The 20,022-nt window shown below is 38.3% G+C and overlaps 1 protein-coding gene across 8 annotated transcripts in view; it reads left to right on the forward strand.

Annotated features, from left to right (window-relative positions):
• SK (small conductance calcium-activated potassium channel) overlaps positions 1-20,022 on the forward strand; it is a 591,679-nt gene that overhangs the window by 266,293 nt on the left and 305,364 nt on the right. For 7 of the 8 annotated variants that reach the window (XR_010952625.1, XR_010952626.1, XM_067782017.1 and 4 more), the window contains exons 5-6: positions 7,541-7,760; positions 8,927-9,028. Coding sequence is in view for 6 of the 8 variants with exons in the window: in XM_067782017.1 (XP_067638118.1) it covers positions 7,541-7,760; positions 8,927-9,028 (322 nt within the window). In the remaining 2 variants the exon portion in view is untranslated. The remainder of the gene's footprint in view (positions 1-7,540; positions 7,761-8,926; positions 9,029-20,022) is intronic. The other variant, XM_067782023.1, reaches the window with a different exon arrangement.

Here is a 20,022-nt window from a genome sequence, read left to right on the forward strand (position 1 = left end):
GGGAGAAGACGGGGGCAGGGGCTGATGCTCAGCATTGCTACCAACGAGCAGCAGCGGGTACTTGTTGTGGCTTGCTGAGCAGCGGGGCTGCTGGAAGGTAGTGGGGGGCGCTTAAGCGTAGACTACGGGACGCCCTTGGGCGTGAACAGCAAGGAGCCACAAAAGATTTATAAAAGTTACGAGGACGTCGGGTTTTGGGATCAAGCCCAGAACAACCTGTCCGATGCAACCATCTCTTGCACGAGACACACTGAACAGAGTATGACCGTCCTAAAAAGATTCTTTTCCGGCAGATGCAGCAAAACTATTTCTCAGGACCGGGGTCAGGAAACGGACCCGGATTGGATTCGATGCCTTCCCGGAGTAAGAGAGTATGGAGCAGTCCTGCTGCAAAGAGCTACTGGGAGGATGACAATTTGTGGGAGGGACGAAACAAATTAAATGGGGTCACACTGAAATGACAGTCCTTGGTCGGGAAAAATCCCGAGTCGCTCCGGTACATAAAACCGACTACCTTGGGAAGCGATTCCTTTCCCTCCCACTCCTTTCTATTCCTTTTCTTCTCTTCCCTTTATTTTATTTTATTTCATTTTATTTTATACGATTTTATTTTTTTTTATCTCCTCCTTATTTTATCTCCTCTTTCCTTCCCCTTATTTTTCTTTTCCTTTCCTTTTTCCTTTATTTTATTTTATCTCCTATCTCCTTTCCTTTTTTTTTGTTTCTCTCCTCCCGTCTCCTTTCCTTTACTTTACTTTCCTTTCCTTTTATTGCCTTTACTTTGGTTTCATTTTCCCTTCCCTACCTCCCCTTTCTTTTCCTTTTCTTTCCTTTACTTGCCTTTTCTTCTCTTTCCTTTATTATATATCATTTTATTTTATATTATTTATTTATTATTTTATTTTATGGCCTTCTCTTTCCTTCTCTTTTTTACTAAGAAAGCAGTACACAAAATTGCTGCAACCAACAAAACAAATAAATACTCTATCTTGAATATTCTCGTCTGTTTTTGTAAACACTTTGAATATCAGCAAAGAAAATTACATGTTTACTCATTTTTGCTGTATCTCGCGTTATACTTCCAACAAAACAATTGCATATGTACGCACTCTTCGTTCATTTGCTCGCTAGATTAAATCTGAGTTCATTTGCATGAGGCCTGAGATTTTCTCAACTCAATAACATTAACACATGTTTCCTTCCTAGTGTAGTATTGATTGTAAACATTGCCGTAGTTTAAATAAGTGGTTGGCATTGGTAGTGGTGCAATTTTTATACTCAGCGTGCTTTGCACACGACAATTGAGCAAATATTGAGATAAAAAAACTTAATAAATATCAGGCATGCTTAACCAACGAACCGATATCATTTCGTTACGATAATCAACGTTAATAAACGAAACGAAGTCATTTCGAGTTAATTCTACGTTAATTCTACGATCTTAACGAAATGACTTCGTTTCGTTTATTAACGTTAATTATCGTAACGAAATGATATCGGTTCGTCGGTTAAGCATGCCTGATAAATATAATGCGCGATAACCTCCGAAGAGATTTTAAGCAGATCTTCTCTTCCAATTTGCGCCGTGCTCCTCATTAGTCTTCCTACAAATTGGCGGACGGGACCTACTTGTTTTATGCCGACTCCGAACGGCATCTGGAAGGCAGATAATTTTCACTGAGAGCTTCTCATGGCAGAAATACACTCGGAGTGCTTCCTAAACACCGCCGGGAGCCGACCCCGCTTAGAAAAAATTTCTTCTAAATGAAAAAACTTGTTTCTAAAACGTTGATGTTGTTTGCCTTTTATATAAAAGATTTTTAAAAGGGTCGGGGATTAATAAAATAAGATATATCTTTGCAAAAAAGAGCTTTATAGCAAGTGGAACTATAACAAGAAGAGCAAAAATTAAAATTTTTGAATATGCGCGTAGCACCGCCCCATTTTCACCAACCAATTTTCTATGTTTCGCGAGCCATAACTTGAAGAAAAATTAACGGTTCGTAATAAGATTGGGTGCACATATTTTCCTTATAGCTGAAAATATTTCTAGTAAAAATGGACGGGATCGGAAAGACCACGCCTACTTTTATATATACTAGTATCGCCTGTGGTCGAAATTCGACCAACGTGTATTTTTTTCAACTCAGTCTATGCATCAAGTGTTGGAAATATAGCAAACTGGTCTAACTTACTTAACTTCTTCTTTAAAACTTTGAATTTGATCTAAGACTTTGTAGTTTTTGATTGTATTTTCTTAAATTTTCTACAAACTTTTCACATATAATTATAACGTTTTGGTATGGAGCTCCTTAAACAAAAATATAAAAATTATGTAAAATCAAATGAAATTGACATAGAATTATGGTGAAATTACTTGAAATTGAATTGAAAAATAGGTTTTTCCACACCACCCGGAAGGTCCCCGTTGGCGCGCTACCGAAGTTAGTTTTGGGAGCTCGGTTCCCCAGTAGGCCTATATCACCCATATACATTAGGGCGGGTCGATTTGTGGGGAGGCAAAAAAATCGCCCATTGCTCTGTGAAAATCATATTCTAGGGATCAAAATAAGAAACTTTGCCGAAGGAACCATACCTCTAAAACGAATTCTGATGCCCCCCCCCAAATTTGGGTCAAAGTGGGATTTTTCAAAATTTGCCCCTACCCAAAAGTTCGACCCAAATTGGGGGGGGGGGGGGGGGGCATCAGAATTAGTTTTACAGGTATGGTTCCTTCGGCAAAGTTTCTTATTTTAATCCATAGAATTCGATTTTCACAGAGCAATGAGCGATTTTTAAATCGACCCGCCCTAATATACATATATCGTCCATTTACTTCAATAGTGTCATAATTCAAAAAACATGAACTTTTAGAAAAAAACGAATAAATTTGCTAAAGGAATTTAACCTATTTCACGCCACCCATTTAATTTTGTATAAATACATATCTAATATGTAAGTGTGACACAAAACAAAAATTTCGAGTAGAATAGAGAATACTTTCATAAAAAATAAAATAAAAATATAAAAAAAATAATGTAATGAGAAAGAAGGCAGAGTTTACTAAAAAAATGTTTAATTAAAGATAAAAATAAAGTACTTAAATTGCGAAAAAATTAAGTGAACAAACAGTTCCATATAAAAACGCAATAAGTGCACTTAGACTTTTTTCCGGGTTTTAATGTGATCATTGTGGAAATATCAAGATTCTAATGTTCGGATATTTAATGTTGGGATTCCCATTGAGATCTATGTAGGTAATTAATTTGAATTAAATTTGTAAAAACTCCATTTCATGAATATATATGACCATATCTACCATAAAATATCGTCTGTGAACAATATAATACCAAGATATAACAAAGCAGAATAAATTAGAAAGAAAAGAAAAACAAACAAAAACATTGAAATTATTCATGCAAACATATTCACTAAAATACAATTGATTTCATAACTTTAAGCGACATAAACAAATTAGGGTTATGGGATCTAAGCATCCGATTAATGGATATATAATCCAACAAAGTTAGCCTAATAATAAATATAGTGGGTAATATAATGCCTATGCAATACGGCCGCCATGATGCCGGTTGCCGTTTTCACCTAAAATCAAGGGACGTTTTTTTTTCGTTAAATATACAACGTGAAATTTTCCGATTCATCAAGATGCATTTAAGTAATAATAAACTATTCAACTATCGTAGGAGTGCGAGTTCGACTCCCACTCCCGGGAGAAAAGGCTTTGAAGAGATTTACAAGGTATAATCGAAACAGCTGTCGCCTTGTCCGTCCTGATGTCACGTTGTTTAAATTTTTCCCAAATTATTAAATAAATTATAAAATTAAAAAAATTGCTTCAAATAAATGTTTTCATACATTTAAAAAAGCAATATGGGCAATCCCCGATTATTAAAAATCAATAATAAACTAAGTTGAAATAAAAAAATATATAATAAAGTAAAATAAGAAATAACATAAATTAGCATAAAAGACAATATAAAAAATTTAATGTTATATTTTTGTAACTTTTTTGTTTTTTGTTCAGTATAAGACGTACTTTATTTAAAATGAGGATTAAATCTGCAAATGCAAAAACATTTTCGGGCAAATTTGCCACTAATTGTTATAAATAAATTTAGTTAGTTTCAACAAAAGTTAACTCATTATTTGTTATTTCATGTTTTTTTGAAAACAACTAAAATAAAAAACAAAGGATCTGTTAAATAAAGACTTATTTATTTACGTGTAAGTGAAATTTGCCACAAAAAATTGGCCGGTCAAAAATTAATTCTATTTAAGATTTTTTGGTACGCTACAAATTATTTTGGAACAATTTTTTAGGATTTTGGTAGAAGCTATTATAGGTAAGTGGCAACAACGGGAAACCATATTTGTATCTAGGTGAAACATTTGTGCTTTCGAATTTAGCGGGGATACATAAAGGTTTATGTCGTTGAAATTCGCATTAGAACACTTAGATAATTGTTCCCAAAGATGGCGCGCTTGGGCACGAAAATGAATTTCGATATTTGTATGAATTGTTCGCATTTACAAAAAATTTTTTTTTAATTATAAACAAATAGAGTAATATTTGTTAACAAAAATAGGCCTATGCACTGCGGCTGATCAATACGAATCTATTCATATAAGTTTTATATGATTTTACGTATGCTAAGTATGCGAAACAGCCTGTCAATTGATTGTATGGAAATTTTGTTAGCGTATTAATATATAGATAGTGGGTAATATACTGCCTATGAAATACGGCCGCCATGATGCCGGTTGCCGTTTTCACCTAAAATCAAGGGACGTTTTTTTTTTCGTTTAATATACAACGTGAAATTTTCCGATTCAGTCAAGTTGCATTTAAATAATAATAAACTAAGTTGAAATAAAAGAATATATAATAAAGTAAAATAAGAAATAAAATAAATTAGCATAAAAGACAATATAAAAAATTGAATGTTATATTTTTGTAATTTTTTGTTTTTTGTTCAGTATAGGACGTACTTTATTTAAAATGAGGATTAAATCTGCAAATTCAAAAACATTTTCGGGCAAATTTGCCATTAATTGTTATAAATGAATTTAGTTAGTTTCAACAAAAGTTAACTCATTATTTGTGATTTCATGTTTTTTTGAAAACAACTAAAATAAAAAACAAAGAATCTGTTAAATAAAGACTTATGTATTTACGTGTAAGTGAAAGTTGCCACAAAAAATGGGCCGGTCAAAAATTAATTCTATTTAAGATTTTTGGTACGCTGCAAATTATTTTGGAACAATTTTTTAGGATTTTGGTAGAGACTATTATAGGTAAGTGGCAACTATGGGAAACCACATTTGTATGTAGGTGAAACATTTTTGCTTTCGAATTAAGCGGGGATACATAAAGGTTTAGGTCTTTGAAATTCGCATTAGAACACTTAGATAATTGTTCCCAAAGATGGCGCGCTTGTGCACGAAAATGAATTTCGATATTTGTATGAATTGTTCGAATTTATAAACAAATAGAGTAATATTTGTTAACAAAAATAGGCCTATGCACTGCGGCTGATCAATACGAATCGATTCATATAACTTTTATATGATTTTACGTATGTTAAGTATGCGAAACAGCCTGTCAATTTATTGTATGGAAATTTTGTTAGCGTATTAATATATAGATAAAGGATGTTTAAAAGGGTCGTAGACTAGAATAATAAGCTATATCTAAGCGAAAAATTGTTTTGTATCAATGATATTTCACTTACCAAGTTTTATTGTAAGAGGAAATTTGGAGACTTTTTTTAATGGGCGGTACCACGCCCCTATTCCGATCAAGCATAACACAACATTTCTAGAGCCTCAAAAAAATAAATCCCTTGTAACAAAATTCGAAAAAGTAATTTATCTGAATTGAACTGAAATTGAAACTCACGCTGAGTATATAATGTTCGGTTACACCCGTACTTAGACGCCCTTACTTGTTAAATAACAATTTTGGCCCTATATTAAACGTTCTTAAAATTGTAACAATAGCCTGCATTTCTAAGACGTTATTTTCAATATATTCCCGTCTGATGAGTACCTATGTGACACAGTTGTGCTAGGTTGGGCTGGCAGAAATGCACTCGGAGGGTTTTACCCCCACCACCGTTTGCATAACAATGTTCAACAGACCAAATAGCAATTTTTTTTTGCTCTTGCTCCACTACAAATAGCACTTCGTTTGGAACCCGACGTGGGTCGAAGCAGAGCATATGAAATGATATCAATTTTGTATGCTCCGGCTCTGCTCTATGCTCTGTTCGTGTTCAGGTGTAGTAGCAGAGCATATTTTTCGCTGCTGCTACTACTCTGGAAATACTGATCAAGACATTTCATGTAGCTTCAACTACTTTTTGTAAAGATATTTATAGTTATCTGAATATTATTCGAGGAGAAAGAGGCGAACAGGTAGATGGAAATATGGCAAACTTACAAAATTAACGAGTTGGGTGAAAAAAAGGATCTATTCTGAAAAGTATGTCACCAAAGAAGTTTTTTAATTTTTTTATTGTATGCAGCATCTTTAATAATCCAACTCACTATTACTATCGTCTTCATCGGACGATCTATTTATACAAATTCGTATATACTTTTTCCAAATATTGCATTAAATATTTCAAATTATTATTTTTTTCTGGGGCCCGTTCATCAAATTGACATCTCTAAATTTACTCGATTCCTACTTGGTCAATTGCTTTCAGCCTTTTTTTTTTTGAAGGTTTTTTAGTTTTTGTATTATTTTGATGGTTTTCTTAAATAAGAACTACTACGATTTCGCACTTGTTTAGCTCTAGCCGTGCCAATAATACTTTTTATTACATTCAGAAAGGTAATTTGCTGATTAAGCTATCGCCAGTATGGCATTCTCCTTCGTCGTTGGTTATTCTCAATGTCTTTACGTATCTTCACGCAACATAGTATTGTAACGAATCTTGGGGATTCCGATTATTTTGCACCTTCTGTTAACGTTCGAATCGCTGAACTGTCGAATAAATTACTCCAATATTCAGTATTGCAAAATGGTCTTTATTTAGGCTACTTTGGGAGCAGTACTTTACACTAACAAATATACTTCACTAATATCGTGTTTAAATCAAACTGATTCATTGTTCCTCAGCTTGCGCTGCTTTTATGCACTCTCTTACCTCGTTCACATATATCTCCAAAGGTCTAGACTTTTAACGAACATGCCTTCTGGAACAGTTGTATCTCAGACTGGGTTATTTAGCTATATGCGTATGTATGTGTGAGTAATAACTTCTGCTCTAAGCTGATGACTACATACATATGTGTTTGTAAAATAGTCTCTGCGCTTCGAGTTGGTTATTATGTGCGTGGAATATTCTTCGTTGCTTTGTAAATAAGTGTGGCTGCTTGCTTTTTTTTGTTGTTGTGATTATTTACTAACATCATAGTGATGCTAATATTCGCCACAATATAATGCTTGTATTGTATTAAGACCATTTTTCGTTTTTGTATGATTTCTGTCTATTTTTATTTTATGTTTCAGGTATATGGAGGAGCGTGCCCTCACTGGCGGTAATACATCGCGGAAACCTTCAACGATCTCAGCAAAGCACAAACCAAATGTAGGATACAGGCTTGGCAAACGAAAAGCTTTATTCGAAAAAAGGAAACGAATCAGTGATTATGCGTTGGTAATGGGCATGTTCGGCATAATCGTTATGGTTATAGAGAATGAATTAAGTAGTGCTGGTGTTTATACAAAGGTAAATGTAACGAAATATGCAAATCAAATATGAACTAACAACATTCCACTACTTCGAACAATTAAATCTTCATTGTAGATAAAAGAGTACAAAGCATATTTTCGCGTCATTGTTCGAATGATGTTCACATGGCCTCCAACTTTCTTCAGTTGCATCTTTTAAGTCGGACCACCTTACAGGCATTGTTTCTCACGTTGATCTTAACGTTTCTTTGTGCTTCTCCAAGTAGATACGTACTTATTAAGCGCATAACACTCGCAAACATTTTTACCGCATAGCAAATCGCGCCAGACACCTAGCGACAAAAAGAGATTCCCAAAGAAGCTAGATCGTTGTCCACTTGTTGGTACCAATGGTTTGGGCCTCCCTCTTCCTCTGCTTCCATATGTGCGCTCCGATAAGAATATCTTTTGGGTAAGATTATCTTCATCCATTCGCATAACGTGCCCTAGCCAACTCAGCTGTTTGATATTGTTTCTTTGGATTATGCCAATGTCTGTATCTTCTCCAAATCTCCAAGATAATTGACTTGTAGAACTTCATTTTCGTTTTCTCAGCGTTTCTCGTTTTTTCAGGCGTGATTTTGCCATTATTATGCAGTAGTCTTAGTAGACAATTATGCGGATGGTTTTTGGTGAGAAAGGGAGTTTCGATGCGTAGAAACTAAAAAATAGTCGGAATAGGTCATAGACCTGTGGGACCCACCATTTGAAAATTTCTGATTTAGATGTCTCGTTCTTATAATGCAGAGACCTATGTCTGCCAAAGTTATATACTGAGATGTCGAGATAATCTATCTCTGCCTTGCAGCGTGCCGTGCGATGAATGCGCCTTTTTATCGCACCCGTGATAGCTAGAGAACTTATAATAATTTGCAAATATACGAATATATTGTACGTTTTTATACATAATAGTAGGAACTCAAAATTAAGTTCTTCGAACGATCTATTTTAACCAAAAAATCCCAATTCATTTCATCAATAAGCTTTAAACAATGTGAAGTATTGCGTGGAACTATTCCAACCATGACGCTGGAAAACCTTTTTGCGTCTATTATTATTATTTTAATTATTTACATGGTACAAAGCCTCTTAAGTTATTTACCTACATCATCAATATTGATACATTTTATTAATATTATATATTTTATCTTTTAACCATTTCAGGCTTCGTTTTACTCGACGGCGTTAAAAACCTTAATATCTGTTTCGACTGTGATTCTTTTAGGTCTTATTGTAGCTTATCATGCTTTGGAAGTGCAGGTGAGAGTGAGTGCGAATTTAAATTCCTTTTCAGATGTTAAAAAACTACGTCCTTCGCATAATTGTCCTTGTAGTTATGTATTTCATGCATGTTAAACCGATGTTTTAGCACACGTGACATACAAAATATTGTTTGTCACCAGCCTGCACTCTCTAAATTGTAAACTCATTATCAAAAAAAAACTTAAAATTGTAAATTAGGACAAAATCCACATTTACAGCTAAAACTAATAGTTATTTGATAATTTAAGTAGTTTGTAAAATACTTTTACGTAAATATACTTGAGGAGTTCCATATCAAAACGCAATAAAAACACATTCAATTTATTTTGAAATATTGATGCGATTTGCGCACTCACTACCATGATACAAAAATGGAGATAATTCCATTTAGTGTGGCGTTAGTCACTTGACTTTTGCGGGGACAATGACATTTTCACCAAAAACAAGCTACCAGATTGAAAAATATTGCGAATTTGTCTAATTTTGATGGATTTCATATTAACGGATACTACTAAATTACTTTCATAGTTATTTTAAATAGGATAGGATAGGATAGGTTGTGTGGTAGCTGCCCTGATAAGGATAGCTCACTTGCACAACACGAAGGTCCGTTGTGATGCCACATACACCAAAAATAACGGTGACTTAGATCTAGCTACTTAGAGAATAGTTGGGTAGCAACGATAAAGCTCCGAGTGATACCGATCTCAATTTTGGATAAATCCTCGGGAGATCCAAGTGAGTCGCGACCGAAGTACTTTCGCCTAGTTCAGGCAAAAGCTGAGCAATCAAGCATAAAGTGATTTGGTGATTCCACCTCATCATCCTCCATACAGCTGCATCAGGATGGAGTTTCCAGTATATTGAGACGTACCGCATGGATACCCATGGGACAGTGTCCTGTCAAAACCCCAATGACTATTGATAGATGAGCCTTATTGAACCCAATTATTTCAGCAGACCTCCTGCCATCCACTTTCGGACAGAAAGATCTTGCTACCCTGCAAGACGTGGTGTCCGCCCAACGTTTGCTGAGCTGACTCGAGGCCCAGCTATGGAGGAGCAATCCACAGGTGGCCAGCGGAATCCCGAAATCCCTACAGCCATCTTCATCCGGTTCAGTTGTACCGATGCGGGCTAAGAGATTCGCTTGACAGTTACCCGGGATATCACTATTGCCCGGGACCCAGATAATCTTAATTGTAAAATAATTCGATGCAATCGCAAGCGAGGTCAGGCACCCCAGACCACCCTCGATTGCACTGTAGTTCAGCTCAAGGCCTTGATAGCCGCTTGGCTATCAGAGTAGATGTTAAATTCCATAATTTTAGTAGCACTGGATAGCATTCCATCCACCGCATCCTTAATCGCAGCAACTTCCGCTTGGAATACACTGCAGTGACCAACGACCGCCGACCATGCAGGCGAAGATCCCTGCGCAACTGGGACATCGAGAAAATGATTGTCCAGTAAAAGCTTTAGGGACTCCTCGCTACTCATCGACCAGTCCCCACCATCATCTCGCAGATACCCCAGAGGAGCGGGATTCCTAGAGAGTATTTTTCTAAGCCTCGCGGATTCATTGCAGCCTTCTATGTTTTCGCAGAAGCTTCGCCGTGCATCTCGCTTAGCTATCCTTATTTCACATTTATAAATCCCCAGACTCACCTTATAGAGCTCCCAGTCCGAGGGTAATTTACTCCTCCTGGCTCTGTTGAAGAGCCGCCGACTGGACGCTCTTAGGTCGTCAAAAGAATCCGACCACCAGGGCGGCTTGCCCTTCCCCCTGTAAATTTGCAATGGGCAGGACAGCTGAAAGGCGCTATTGCTTGCCGAGGTGACGTTTTCCACAAGAACGTCTATCTCAGATTCGGACAGGTCCGAACTAACGGTAGGCCCCGCAGGCAATAGCTCTCCCAGCTTCCTACAATACAAGTCCCCGTTAGTACTTTTAGGGCTCCTAAAGGATATTTTACCGGGACGATCTTCGTTCACCGAGAACTGAATATATCGGTGATCAGAGAAGGAGTGCTCGTTGAGAACACTCCAGCCAGATATCCGACCTTATAGTTCTCTACTAACCAGGGTGGGGTCCAGGACCTCCTCCCTTACCGCAGTAATAAAAGTCGGGTCATTCCCCCTATCACATATACAAAGTCCCTAATCTACAATAAAAGTAAATAAAGACTCACCTCTAATGTTGGTATCCGAGATTCCCCAGATGCTATGATGGGCATTAGCATCGGCACCGATGATCACGCCAACACCTCTCCGCCTTGCTTCAGCGGTGATTTCGCCGGTGATGGTCCCGCTACGTTCCCGTGGGACATGTACGCTGAGACCACCCACGTTTCATTACTTCCTCGCTCGAGGCAGACCGTGGTTACGTCAGCATTGCTGAAATTAGAGAGAATAAAAGCTTTAATCTCTTTTTTAACAAGCACTCAGGATCTAGGCCTACTTGCCTCCCCATGCACGAAGGTGTTGAATTTTCCAGTCCTTAATCCAGAAATCTTACTTCCGTTACTACTCAGCCACGGCTCCTGGACAAGGATTATATCCACTCCGCCTTTTTCAAGGCAGAGCACCAAATTTGCGGAAGCCGCCTTAGAGTGCTGAAGATTGATTTGACGGATTTCCATCAAAACCGCTCTTCTTCCGCACCCCATCCTTGGCGGATTCGTGTTAGTCGTGTCCATTCTAAAAAGTCCCCCCTCAAGGCCGCTATCCGGAGCCGATTGTGTAGTCGCCCTTCAACGGTCTCGTGGTTATCTATGCTACGCAGGGAGGCCACGCGAGGGTTGACGTATTACCTTATGAGTAATGCGTTCAGAGCCAGACCGGACGCAAAGCGGGAAAATCTTCAACCGTCTCTACACCACCAACTTAACGGCGACGTACCTTGAGGGCCGTCACGGTTTTAACGGGACGTGAGCAGGTGCAGCATTAGCCTACCAGCCGTTTCGATAGGGTTTCACCCCGACCTACTAAGGTGGCAGAATACCGCACCTACCAGCCCAATGTCATTAATTCCTAAACATAGTCAAAATCAAAGTCCCTAACAATCCAGTTCTTCACCGTTGTGTACCGATCTTGACCCTTAACAGGGTCCTCCCTCCCCTGAGTTCGGCACAATGGCTCAGGGGTGGGGGTTTTATCGAGTTGTCCTCTCTAGAACCGCCATTATTAGTAGAAGCAGGGGCACCTAGTGCAGGACGTGATAACTAATCACGCGTGACATTCGTCACTATGGCCGGTCTAAGACTGATAACAGTACCTGATCCAGAGCCTGGAACCACTTATGATATCCAATCCAAGTATCTTAGCCCCCTTATTTTAAATAAAAAAGGGGAAAAATTAACCGCATGCGTTGGAAATATCAGCCTAGAAAATAAGGTTTTTAATAATCGAGCTCCCGAAAATTGCTTGGGTGGAAGAAACATGGTTTGAAGTATAAAAAGCAAGGAAATATAGCTTTCTTAAGTGTCCGTACGTTTGCTCAGAATATGTTGATAAAACATACACGTCCTTATAACAGACACCGCAATTTCTAAAAAGCCTTTAGCATACTTAAACGCAATTTTTATGAAATTGAATGGTGATAAATTGGCTTCAAGTCCACATTTTTTATTTATTGTATAATTCAAGCGTAGCGCTTGAGGAGGGAATTGGTAAACCATTTTATAGGGATAACATCGCCCTGTAGCTCTGCAGGTTAGCCACTTGTTATGAGAGTTCTTTTGCCCGTTGTACCAGGGGTCACCTTGGGGCAAGCCCCGCCTATACACATTCTGTGCCCTTTTAGCATGTACATGGATGTAGCGTCCCACAAACGTAATAAATTAAACACCTACCACTCACTGCAGACTTTGGAGGTACACTTTTTCTCAACATGCCTTGAGAAATATCCACTGTGGATGCATGATAGGACTCTTGGTGTATTTTTTTCTGTCTAGGGGTCAAGCTGCCATAAAGATGTGAATCATAAACCAATGTATGGGTCATTATCCACTATTTTTCAATAAAATTGCATCTTTTACTCTATTCTCAATCGGTATTTATGCACCTAAATCGCGCTAAAGCATATTATTATTGTCTCAGACGACCATTACGTTTTCATCCTAAAGGAAATTTCCATCCCGAAATACCACAATTTCGCCTTAAACAGTAACGGTATGGCAACGCTTCTAGCAAAACAACAAACATTATGAAACTTCAAAAATCCACAAATACGTCAAAAATTTTTGAACGGAACTACCTTCGATTTTGTACCATGCTCATAGTAGTGATACCAAAAATTTCACAAGAGCACTTGGTTTACTGTCACTCACTGAACTGAATGAATGAATGCTCTTTATCATACGAATTTTCGTTTACACGAGAAAACATGACTCATCGCCCTGTACATAATTTGACCCTTAACTTCTTATTCTAAAATCTACTGTAGAATCTGTAAGAACTGTGAAAAACAGAAGATTCAGCCACTCTGGACCATTCCAAAAAATACTTTTCATAACAAAATGCAATTACTTCATAAACTTTATACATTAACTAAGTTAAAATGTTTGTTGTGCTTATATACTGCGTCTCATAACTATAGCACACATTTTTCTTCAGAGAACCAGCTGCTGAGAAGTTTTTGAGATGCTCTTGGAAATAAAAATAAAAATATGGAAAATTACATCTATTCATCCTCACTCATTTCAGCCACCACTTTTTCGAATATCTCTCCTGCATTGAATTGACCGTTATAAAAAAGCTAAGCATTTTCTAGATTGTGCTTATAAAATCGTTTCATAACTATAGCACTCAGTTCGATAAACATTCTCTAAGCGAAAATCAGCTTCTTAACGAACTTCTTCTTTTTTGTACGTATAAATGTAAGACAACGGTGATAAAAATGCCACGTGAAACAAAATTAACTGAAACCGAAAGAGGCAAGATTTCGTTTTTGAAGGAAGAAAATTTAAAAATTAGTGAAATAGCCAAAAAAATGATCGGAGTCGCAAAGTTGTGAGCAACTTCTTATCAAATACAGCGGAGTACGATAAGAAAGGACTTGGGGGTCCAAAACGAAAGCTTTCGGATCGCGAAAGGCGAAAAATAATAACAAACGCCATCAACTTCTCGCTGAGCTGTTCGAAATTGGCGACACTCGTGAGGGCAAGCGTAAGAAGCTCCAAGTATTTGCCGCTAAAAATTGAATATTGCTTCTTTTTTAACAGAACGATGTAAAAATGCTCGCATTGAGTTCACCAAGAAACATAGGAAAATGGATTGATCTCAAGTAGCGAAGTTTAATTGCTTTTTTGAACACATATTTATGTCTCGCCTTTTGTTGCAGGTCATATTTTCAGATTAAAACAAGTAAGGAAGGTTAAGTTCGGGTGTAACCGAATATTACATACTCAGTTGATAGCTATGGTGACAACATAAGGGAAAATAATCATGTAGGAAAATGAACCGAGGGAAACCCTGGAATGTGTTTGTATGACATGTGTATCAAATGAAAGGCATTAAATAGTATTTTATGAGGGAGTGGGCCATAGTTCTATAGGTGGACGCCATTTAGGGATATAGCCATGTAGAATGCGTTTGTACGATATGGGTATCAAATGAAAGGTGTTAATGAGTATTTTAAAAGGGAGTAATCCTTAGTTCCATAGGTGGACGCCGTTTCGAGATATCGCCACAAAGGTGGACCAGGGGTGACCCTAGAATTTGTTTGTACAATATGGGCATCAAACGAATGGTGTTAATGAGTATTTTAAAAGGGAGTAATCCTTAGTTCCATAGGTGGATGCCGTTTCGAAATATCGCCATAAAGGTGGACCAGGGGTGACTATAGAATGTGTTTGTACGATATGGGTATCAAATTAAAGGTATTAATGAAGGTTTTAAAAGGAGTGGTGGTTGTTTTATAGGTGGTCGCATTTTCGAGATATCGCCATAAAGGTGGACCAGGGGTGACCCTAGAATTTGTTTGTATAATATGGGTATCAAAAGAAAGGTGTTAATGAGTATTTTAAAAGGAAGTAATCCTTAGTTCCATAGGTGGTCGCCGTTTCGAGATTTCGCCATAAAGGTGGAGCAGGGGCGACCCTAGAATTTGTTTGTACAATATGGGTATCAAACGAAAGGAGTTAATGAGTATTTTAAAAGGGAGTGGGCCTTCGTTCTATAGGTGTTCGCCTTTTCGAGATATCGCCATAAAGGTGGACCAGGGGTGACTTTAGAATATGTTTGTACGATATGGGTATCAAATGAAAGGTGTTAATGAGTATTTTAAAAGGGCGTGGGGCTTAGTTCTATAGGTGGACGCCTTTTCGAGGTATCGCAATAAAGGTGGACCAGGGGTGACTCTGGACTTTGTTTGTACGATATGGGTATCAAATGAAAGGTGTTAATGAGTATTTTAAAAGGAAGTAATCCTTAGTTCCATAGGTGGACGCCGTTTCGAGATTTCGCCATAAAGGTGGAGCAGGGGCGACCCTAGAATTTGTTTGTACAATATGGGTATCAAACGAAAGGAGTTAATGAGTATTTTAAAAGGGAGTGGGCCTTCGTTCTATAGGTGTTCGCCTTTTCGAGATATCGCCATAAAGGTGGACCAGGGGTGACTTTAGAATATGTTTGTACGATATGGGTATCAAATGAAAGGTGTTAATGAGTATTTTAAAAGGGCGTGGGGCTTAGTTCTATAGGTGGACGCCTTTTCGAGATATCGCCATAAAGGTGGACCAGGGGTGACTCTAGAATGAGTTTGTACGATATGGGTATCAAATTAAAGGTATTAATGAGAGTTTTAAAAGGGAGTGGTGTGAAGGCGTTTTCCAGATATCGACCAAAATGTGGACCAGGGTGACCCAGAACATCATCTGTTGGATACCGCTAATTTATTTATATATGTAATACCTGCCAAGATTTTAAGGGTTTTTTATTTCGCCCTGCAGAACTTTTTCATTTTCTTCTACTTAATATGGTAGGTGTCACAACCATTTTATAAAGTTTTTTCTAAAGTTATATTTCGCGTCAATAAAACAATCCAATTACCTTACCATTTCTCATCCCTTTTTTCGTATTTGGTATAGAATTATGGCATTTTTTTAATTTTTCGTAATTTTCGATATCGAAAAAGTGGGCGTGGTCATAGTCGCATTTCGGCCATTTTTTATACCAAGATAAAGTGAGTTCAGATAAGTACGTGAACTGAGTTTAGTAAATATATATCGATTTTTGCTCAAGTTATCGTGTTAACGGCCGAGCGGAAGGACAGACGGACGACTGTGTATAAAAACTGGGCGTGGCATCAACCGATTTCGCCCATTTTCACAGAAAACAGTTAGCGTCGTAAAATCTATGCCCTTACCAAATTTCAAAAGGATTGGTTAATTTTTGTTCGACTTATGGCGTTAAAAGTATCCTAGACAAATTAAATGAAAAAGGACGGAGCCACGCCCATTTTGAAATTTTCTTTTATTTTTGTATTTTGTTGCACCATATCATTACTGGAGTTGAATGTTGACATAATTTACTTATAAACTGTAAAGATATTAAATTTTTTGTTAAAATTTTACTTTAAAAAAAATTTTTTTTTAAAAGTGGGCGTGCTCCTTCTCCGATTTTGCTAATTTTTATTAAGTGTACATATAGTAATAGGAGTAACGTCCCTGCCAAATTTCATTATGATATCTTCAACGTCTGCCAAATTACAGCTTGTAAAACTTTTAAATTACCTTCTTTTAAAAGTGGGCGGTGCCACGCCCATTGTCCAAAATTTTACTAATTTTCTATTCTGCGTCATAAATTCAACTCATCCACCAAGGTTCGTCGCTTTATCTGTCTTTGGTAATGAATTATCGCACTTTTTCGGTTTTTCGAAATTTTCGATATCGAAAAAGTGGGCGTGGTTATAGTCCGATATCGTTCATTTTAAATAGCGATCTGAGATGAGTGCTCAGGAACCTACATACCAAATTTCATCAAGATACCTCAAAATTTACTCAAGTTATCGTGTTAACGGACGGACGGACGGACGGACATGGCTCAATCAAATTTTTTTTCGATCCTGATTATTTTGGTATATGGAAGTCTATATCTATCTCGATTCCTTTATATATGTACAACCAACCGTTATCCAATCAAACTTAATATACTATGTGAGCTCTGCTCAACTGAGTATAAAAATGAAATGATGTTCGTTCCTGTCCATGTTGTGCTGCCGATACGAGGCCAATTTTATTTCTTTTTTCATACTATAGGGATCAAATAGGGGAAGGTTTTTAGCAAAAAAAAAAATTTTTTAAATTTCTATGGCCTTAAGATATAGGTCAAAACGTGGACCCGGATAACCCTACGATGTGTTTGCATATAATGGGTATCGAATGGAAGCTTCTGATGAGTACTTTAATATGGGATACTTTTCGTACCCCTAAGTGACTAGGGTCTCGAGATATAGGCCAAAGTGTGGACCTGGGTAGCCCAAAAATGTGTTTGTACAATATGGATATCAAATGGAAGCTATTGATGAGTGCTTTAGTACATGATAATTTTTCGCACCCCTGGGTGAATAGGGTCTCGAAATATACTGGTAGCCCGCGACACATGCATGAATATGCACAGGATGCCATGGCATATGTTCGCGCTTATGGACGGCTGGATCTGTTTATTACTTTTACATGCAATCAGCAATGGAGTGAAATCAAAGACCATTTGTTTCCCGACCAATCCCCAATTGATCGACACGACATAACTGCATGTATTTTCAAACTAAAACTAAAATCACTTGTGGACTTTATTGTCAAACATAGAGTGTTTGGAGAGGTGCGTTGTTATATGTACTCCGTTGAATGGCAAAAGTGTGGATTACCGCACGCACACATTTTGATTTGGTTGGTTGATAAAATTAGATCAACTAGTTCACCGTCAATCGGACGATTTTGTAAGAACATTGCTATATGCAGAAGTGCCACAATATTTCACATGGGATAAATCCAGGAAAACATTTCAAAGGCGAAAACAAGGAAAACCAGTTCAAGGTCATCCTATATGTTCTAAAGAGATGCATTAGGACGCATTTATGCAGTTCATCCAAATAATGCTGAGTGTTTTTACTTGCGCGTGCTGTTAATTAATGTTCGTGGCCCAACATCATTCCAAGCTTTAAGAACAATTAATGACGAATTGTGCGCTATATATCGTGAAGCATGTCAACAATTAAATTTGTTGGAGGATGATATGCATTGGGAAGATACGCTTGCCGTTTCGCACGCACACATTTTGATTTCGTTGGTTGATAAAATTACACCGGATCAAATTGATAATGTGATATCAGTTGAAATACCGTATCAAACGATTGATCCAGATATAATATAAATATAAATCTGCAACAGACAGCAGCTTTGCTGCCCTCCCTATCCCGACTGATGCCCGCCAAGGGGAGCGTGCCTTCCGTAAGGTCATTGAATCCGCCTCGGCACATTTCATTCCCGCCGGGAGAATTCCCGAAATCCGGCCCCACTTCCCGGCGGAGGCCGCGAGCTTAGCGAGGGAACGCGACCTTATAAGACAGCTTGATCCAGGCGACCCCCAAATAAGGGATATAAACCAACGCATCAGATTGCTTGTGGACGAACACAAGCGGGCGAAATGGGAAGAGCACCTAAGAGGTTGTAACCTCTCTACCGGTGTAGGTAAACTTTGGTCCACCGTAAAGTCCCTATCGAATCCGACTAAGCACAAAGACAAAGTTTCCATCGCCTTTGGCGATAAGGTGCTGTCGGATGCGAAAAAATGCGCGAGCGCTTTCTGCCGACAATATATAATGCATCCTACGGTCGACAAAGATAGACGGAGAGCCAATAGACACGCACATAAACACAAACTCAGCGCGTCACCAATTACCATCACCGCTAGAGAAGTTGAGGACGCCATTGGTCGCGCTAAACCATCCAAAGCAGTGGGCCCAGACGGCATAGCCATGCCGATGCTTAAAAACCTAGGGAAAGAGGGTTTCAAATATTTAGCGCATGTCTTCAACCTGTCTCTTTCCACCTTTGTCATACCCGAGAAATGGAAAATGGCCAAGGTGGTCCCGCTACTAAAGCCTGGGAAACCAGCTAACGTAGGTGAGTCATATCGTCCGATATCTCTCCTATCGCCAGTGGCAAAGACGCTTGAAGCCATTTTGCTCCCTTATTTCCAAGCACATTTGCAGCTAGCCCCTCATCAGCGTGGCTTCAGAAAACTCCATAGCACTACCTCCGCGCTAAATGTCATTGGCACCCAGATAAATTGCGGTTTGAATCAATATCCCCACCATAGAACAGTACTCGTAGCGTTAGACCTATCAAAAGCTTTTGATACGGTCAACCATGGCTCGTTACTGCAAGACCTGGAAGGGTCTACCCTTCCCCCATGTCTTAAAAGGTGGACCGCAAATTATCTGGGTGGTCGGCAGGCATCGGTGCAATTCAGAAACGAAACATCAAAACAAAGGAGAATTAAACAAGGGGTGCCACAGGGTGGGGTCCTATCCCCGCTTTTGTTTAATTTCTACATATCTAAGCTATCTTCACCACCGGAAGGAGTCACAATCGTTTCCTACGCCGATGACTGCACAATAATGGCCACAGGCCCAGGCCCAAAGATCGATGAGCTATGCAATAAAATAAACGGCTATCTCCCTGATCTCTCCAGTTTTTTCGCCTCGCGAAACCTGGCGTTGTCACCGACTAAATCTTCCGCGACCTTATTTACAACATGGACGCCCCAAATGTCGACCATATTGAACATCCACGTCGATGGCACTACGCTACCGACTGTCCTACACCCCAAAATCTTGGGTGTGACGTTTGATCAGGATCTACATTTTGGTGCGCACGCAACCGCAATTGTTCCAAGAATTCAGAGCCGTAATAAAATCCTCAAATCCCTTGCTGGCAGTACCTGGGGAAAAGATAAAGAAACGCTCTTGACCACATACAAAGCAATTAGCC

This window comes from Eurosta solidaginis, chromosome 4, assembly GCF_040869045.1.
Source record: "Eurosta solidaginis isolate ZX-2024a chromosome 4, ASM4086904v1, whole genome shotgun sequence".
Taxonomy (NCBI): domain Eukaryota; kingdom Metazoa; phylum Arthropoda; class Insecta; order Diptera; family Tephritidae; genus Eurosta; species Eurosta solidaginis.